This window comes from Rhipicephalus sanguineus, chromosome 11, assembly GCF_013339695.2.
Source record: "Rhipicephalus sanguineus isolate Rsan-2018 chromosome 11, BIME_Rsan_1.4, whole genome shotgun sequence".
Taxonomy (NCBI): domain Eukaryota; kingdom Metazoa; phylum Arthropoda; class Arachnida; order Ixodida; family Ixodidae; genus Rhipicephalus; species Rhipicephalus sanguineus.
In genome coordinates, this window is record NC_051186.1 from 55,068,316 (window position 1) to 55,074,731 (window position 6,416).

The 6,416-nt window shown below is 48.4% G+C and overlaps 1 protein-coding gene across 1 annotated transcript; it reads left to right on the top strand.

Moving 5' to 3' along the window:
• Positions 1-353: 353 nt before the first annotated feature.
• On the top strand, positions 354-6,416 carry LOC119375051 (uncharacterized). Its single transcript, XM_037645249.1, has 3 exons — positions 354-509; positions 5,920-6,000; positions 6,336-6,416. Exons 1-3 carry the CDS (start codon positions 354-356, stop codon positions 6,414-6,416), a joined length of 318 nt encoding a protein of 105 aa, XP_037501177.1.

The window sequence follows — 6,416 nt, forward strand, 5'->3', positions numbered from 1 at the left end:
CAGTGAGAGAATGGATGATAAAGGCAGCGCTGCGAAGTTCGAAAAGACGGCAAACAGGAACGACACAGACGAGAGCACTTGCGGAATTCACTTTAGCGCAATTGCTCTACAAAAGCGTCGTCGCGGAACGCACCTTCTCAGAACCGAAAAGAAAAAAAAAATCAATGTCACTCGTTATAAAGCACGGTCTCACTGTTTGTCTAGCTCTCACTATATCTGATTTCGATAGCAGCACTTCTGCGAACAAAGTGGCCGAAGCGGGGAAATCCCCGCGCTGTCATGGAAACCACGCGGTTACGCAATTAAAACACGCGTGGTCGACGCATGGCCGCGCAGCTCCACAGGCATCGACCATGGGCTGCGGGGCGGCCAAGGCGGCGCCGAAAGCCGAGCCTCCTGCACCGGCCGAGAAAGAACGCGGTCCCCCACCAGAGCAGCAGCCTCGCGCGGTCGCCTTCGACGTTCCCCTGGGCGACACGCCGCCGGCAGCGCCGCCTGAGCGCTTTCAGGTGAGAGCGGATGCAGTGGGGATGTCCGCGGATGTCCTTACATCCCCATCCTCCCTTCTTGATGATAATCCTCATCTTTATTAGCAGCCCAGTTGAAAGGGGTGGCGACCCGTAACCGCCAAGCTTTTTTATCAAACGATCGGGTGGTGCGTAGAGTTTCGTAATTATTAACAACGGTACGAAACTCCACGAAGCGGTGTTTTACTTGGCTGCACTCAAACATCCTACCTCTTTCTTCAATGCTTCAATAATTTACCAACTATTCTTGACACAAACCGATATTTCTATGATTTACTGTCATTTCCGCCTGTTAGGATACTCCGGTTTTATCTATCTTTTCCCTGTTTATTTTTAACAGCGGGAGCTGTTTATGCTCGGAGACACTCCGTTAACAAAAGCTATCATCACCATGAATGCAATAGCTCGGCCGCCACGCACTCTCTTCGTGCAGCTCATCATCTTCTGCGTCGCTCCCTGAACACGTGCGCCGGTTTGTCCGGCGTGGGATGCAATAACTCTGATGGGTGAGAGAACGAGTACACAGAGAGAGAGAGAGAAATAGAAAGAGAGAAAGAAAAAAGACAGGAAGCGATATAAAGAGAGAGAGAAAAAAATAGACAAGCGAGAAAGAGATGGAAAGAGGATGCGAGGAATAGAGAGAAATTAAAAAGGTAGAAAGAAAAAATAAAAATAAACAGGGAAGGCCGCCCAGCTCTGCAGTTCCTTCAGGCTTGGCACCATTAGTGCGAAGTTGCCTTAATTTTTTAGATGTATCTCAAATTTTAAACGTATCTCCAATAATTCAAAGGTATCTGACCAGTTAGCACTTCCAGTGATGTGTTTACACTGTTCATTTATTTTCCCTACCTCTCCGTCTTATCTGTTATTCCCACTCTCCACGTGTAGGGTAACCAATCTATAGCACGTGCTCAATTAACCTCCCTGCCTTTCCCTCTAGTTTCTCTCTCTCTTCCACGGGTGGGTGATTATTCTGACATTCCGCTACAACGGTGGGACAGCTAGACTGTTGGGGTAGTTGGTCTAGCATTTTTAACAAACGTGTTGAGCAGTTTCCGGAATTTGCTTGAAGCAGGCACATGAGTCTCACACCGTTGCAAATATTTGTTCTGTATCTTTTTTTTTTTTTGCATCCTCGGGCTTCAAATTCCACGGCGCTGCCTATTGTGTTTTCATACAGCTTTCTTTGTGCCGCCTTTGTAAGTCTTCACAGTTTTTTTTTTTTTTTCTGTCCTTTGCATTCGGTTTGCCGTTCCTTAATGTTTTTCTTAACTCAGCAGTCTGTGCCTTGTTCTTAACCGTTGTGTTGCTGGAACAGTTGCTGCATGGGACGGGAATAAACTTATTATCGATAGTAAGCATGCGTGCAGTCATCATCCGTGTATTAGTGCCCGGGTGAGCATACCGCACACAGCTTCCCAAGTCGCACAGAGGGCGTCGTTCACATCAAAACGCCTCGTCGTTCCTTACAGGAAAAAAAAAAAAACCGCAGCTTGCACTAGTGGCGCAAGGCTGGAACCATCAGCGGAGCTAGTGTTCGACATAGCTAAGTTTTGCTAGTATTGGCAAGCTTTTGCTAGAGATGCTGGTTTTGCTCGTAGTACTATGGCTGGACATGAAGGAAAGAAGTGTTAATTTCAAGGGCTCGTTTTCTTTGTTATACACAATATTAATGGGAACTAACAGACAATAACGCCAAGGAAAGTATAGGGGATGTTTTTAGTAATAAATGTAAGGTAATTGTGAAGAAAGAAAAGTGGACGAAAAGATAGCTTGCCGCGGGCAGGGACCGAACCTGCGACCTTCGAATAACGCTCAGTTGCTCAGTTGGTAGAGCATCGGACGCGTTATTCGAAGGTCGCAGGTTCGGTCCCTGCCCGCGGCAAGCTATCTTTTCGTCCACTTTTCTTTCTTCACAATTACCTTACATTTATTACTAAAAACATCCCCTATACTTTCCTTGGCGTTATTGTCTGTTAGTTCCCATTAATATGGCTGGACATGTCACGTGACTACCTGTTACGTGATGTGACTTCAGTCACGTGACTAGCTGTTACGTTGTTTATAGCGGGAACATGTCACAAGACTAGCTATTACGCGATGCTGCGTGATTTGTCCTGACTAAATGTTACGCGATTTTTAGTCACGTGACTAGACGCAGCGTGACGTTACGTGACTACACGCAGCGTGACGTTACGTGATTTTTAGTCACGCGAAAAGTTACGTGATGTTACATATGATTCTATACCGTAAAATGCCGAGCAAGCGCCCCCTCCCTTTTTCGGGAGATCTGAAATAAGCGCCAACGACCGAGCAAGCGGCCCCCCCCCCCCCTCCCTTTCCTCCCCTGCGGCCACTTTTTTTTTTCATGACGAGCATCACTTGTACAAAAAGAACCACAAGAATGAGTACACTGAATGCGCATGTAACGTTGTTTATGAAATCCCGTTCAGTGGTTTGACAGTGACGAGGGGGAATGAAAACAGTAAATAAATAAAGCATTTCATTAGAAACATGGATGGGCATTTTTTATTTTAGGGGCTCTCCCGCCGCCATCTTGAATTTCGGTCCGGGACCGAGCAAGCCCTCCAAATCTGGTCGGATTATCCTTCACCGTAGGGGGGGGGGGGGCGCTTGCTCGGCTTTTTGCGGTAGTCGGATACAACTTTAGAAGTCCGCGGCATTTCCTCCTCAAAGGCGCATGCATACAAGCCTGCACCAATGGGCGCGCAATCCAGACTGACGTCATGAGCCGGATTGCCGGTGACTTTGCCTTCGGAGTATACACCAATTTCACTAGGAGGCTGCCATTTTTAAAGCACTCCACCGCCGCAGCGCCGTCTATCGTCTGCGACGTTTCGCCGCCCTTCCGGTGTGTGGGGTTCCGCGGCGGTGTATGCAGCGTATGCGCTCGGTTCACAAGGTATTGCCGTTCTTCGCGGTACACGGGCAAAACAGGGCAACGCTTTTCGAGTGTAAAGGCGCTGATAAATAATCGCTAAGCTTGCAGCTTCAAAATGGCTGAAACAGCAAGCAGCGGCGGCCCAAGAGACGTTCCCGCAGCAGCGCCGACGATGAGAATAATGCCAATGCAGTTCTTAAGCAGCTTGTGTAAATTGGTAATTGCTTTGTATGTTTTGTTATAGCTGGCCGGGTGAGGTTCTTGGAATAATCTCTATAAAAGAGCGTTAACATTTAGGACAACTGTCGAAGTATAATCGGAGAAACGTAAATGGAGACGAGCGAACACGTAGGCCATTGTCCGGCTGCGCGCTAGGTGCGCGCATTAGTGTTTAAGATGGCTCCCAGGTTTCCGTGCCGTGATTGTTCAAGTTCAACGTAACTCTAATCCCTAACAGACCGTTTTGGTTCCGCTTGGCACGTTGTAATACAATGTTCACGGAACGACAGGAGCACAAACACCGATGCTTGTGTTTATTCGTGCCGCCGTCGTAGCTTGTGGCCTCTGATCCTTGCACAGGATAAGGAACAGAAGTACGACGTGTGAGCTCAAAATTCGGCGTAGAAACAACACCGATGATAAAATAAAAATAAGCCTGTTGCACATCTGGAAGCGTGGCATGGCGTAAGTTCGCTTCGGCGCGAGCCGCCGCCACTAGCGATACGCCGAAAGGGCGCTCGTTTTTGGTAACATTATTGTCAATTTGTTTTCTGGCGAGTATTTCAGAAGCATTACGACGAGCGCACGTGTCCAGGTAACGACCTGGCTTTAACGAACGTGGGCCGACTATTCACGACACCCAGGCTGCCGCGCGAAAATAAAAAGTGCGGTTGTCATAATGCTACCCCAGTTATCGTCACAAAATTGACAAGTCGAGAAAGAACGTGCTCTCGACGAAACGTTAGATACGCTTACCTACGCCAAAGAACACATGTCGTGCGGGCCTTTCTGTCATGTAGATTGAAAAGTGCTCATTCAATAATCTCGAAATTGCACGCACTAAGATGGAACATTTTCTAGCCGCAGGCATTGTAAATCATGTGCTGTAGCATAGAAATCAGAGCGGTTCATGAGAACAACTCTTGGCCAAACATTTTGTGTACTAATCGTCAGCCACACTTGCATTGATGGTGATTTGCGTACGTCAGGACACTCGCAAGCAGCTCACAATTATTAAAAACATGCTAATAAATTACCCTTAATTAGCAAACAAAGTGTGTACTAATCGGCAGATGATAAAGTGTACCAGCACCCAAGCACAATCACAAGCTGGTGTGGTGACTTGGACAAAAGGCCATAAGTGCAGACACCACATATAATAATATACTATTTGTCGGAGAAGAAGGCGTGCGACCTGAGAGAAGCGAAGTCATTTAAAAACATTGTGCACTTCGCATGCCATGGCTGCCAGTGTTTCAGGCTTCCGTAGCTGTTGCCGCAGCCAAACACAACGCAGTGGTAGCTTGTCGACCTGTTTTCGTCAGACATTCGATTTGCGACAGCACAATTGTTTCAGCGCGTCGAAAAATGGAAACACGCTGACCTCTCACGCACCACGCAGTGCAAAACTCGGGAATCCGCACACACCAGCGGCAGCGGTCGGCCGAGGTGGAGAGAGAGAAAGCGGTGAAAATACACCGGTTCGAGGCTACGCTCCTCCTCTCCGTGAAAACGGTCTATATTGCCGAGCGCATGGCGCATGAGTGGGACCATTTCTTCAGTCGCGGAGGTGATCGGAGGTCGCGCTTCGGTCGTCTGGGCGAGGCCTCTCCGAACTTTTTAGGTTGTATCCGACCATAGTCACGTGACTAGTTACGTGATTCTTAGTTACGTGACTAGTTCTTACGTGATTCTTAGTCACGTGACTAGTTATTACGTGGTTTTAGTCACGTGGCTAGTTGTTACGTGATTTTTTAGTCGCGTAACTAGTTGTTACATGATGTTACACAATTTCAGCCCCGTGAATGTTGTTACGTGATTTTTAGTCACCTAACAGACTCGCCCATCAGTTTACACGTTGTATTACACGCCGGGCAAATCGGCGTGCGTTCTGGGAGCGAAGCAGAAGTTGAAGCAGACGAAGCGAACGCGTACCGTGGTTCATGATGGTAATTCCTGTTCGCACTATCCGGCGCAACGAAAAGCTTAAAGAGCTCCGCTCTTAAAAGTGGAAGGCTTCCTAATTCACGCAGTAGCTCAAAGAAATACATCGGCTGCGAAAGAGCAAGATGGGACGCAGCGCTATATCTCGCCGTCCATGTGGTTCCTTGGGCTACTGCGCGAATTATTACCAACTAGCCCACCAGACTGTCGTTTGGAAAGCTACGCCTCCGACCGCAAAGCACGTCGGCGACATCCAGCATCTTGCTACTTATATACGCCTCAAAGGCATTCTCTGCCTGTTGCTGACGACAATTGTCCCTTCTGCAGAAGCGAGCAGCCGACTGCCCCACGGTGACCGCCGAAGCACTGCGCCAGAAGCAGGCCAAGGCAGAGCAGAGGCGCCAGGAGGTAAGTCGTACGATTTTCTTCAGTCGCATTTCTTAGTAGGCTTTGATCTATGAGCCATACAAGAAGACAAAGCCCTTTGTGACCACGTCTCAGAAGCATAATAGTGGCACCATCCCAGCCTTCACTAACGATCTTCTAGATTAGACTCGTAGGCGTGCGCACAGGGGAATTGGAGGGGGGGGGGGTTAGAACCCCCCCCCCACTGGTTTTTATGAGCAAGCTGTCAACAGCGCGGCCTAATGGGAGAAAGTGCAATCCACAGGCTAGCAATTTGTTGCGAGGGCTGTGTACACAAGCGGGCAGCCAATAATAAAAAGTGTCATTATCTCTTGCAGGTGTTAGAAGAGCGGATCCGAAACTCGAAGATGTTCTCCGAGAAGGCAATGCCAGTGACGGTGACATCACACGACCCCTAG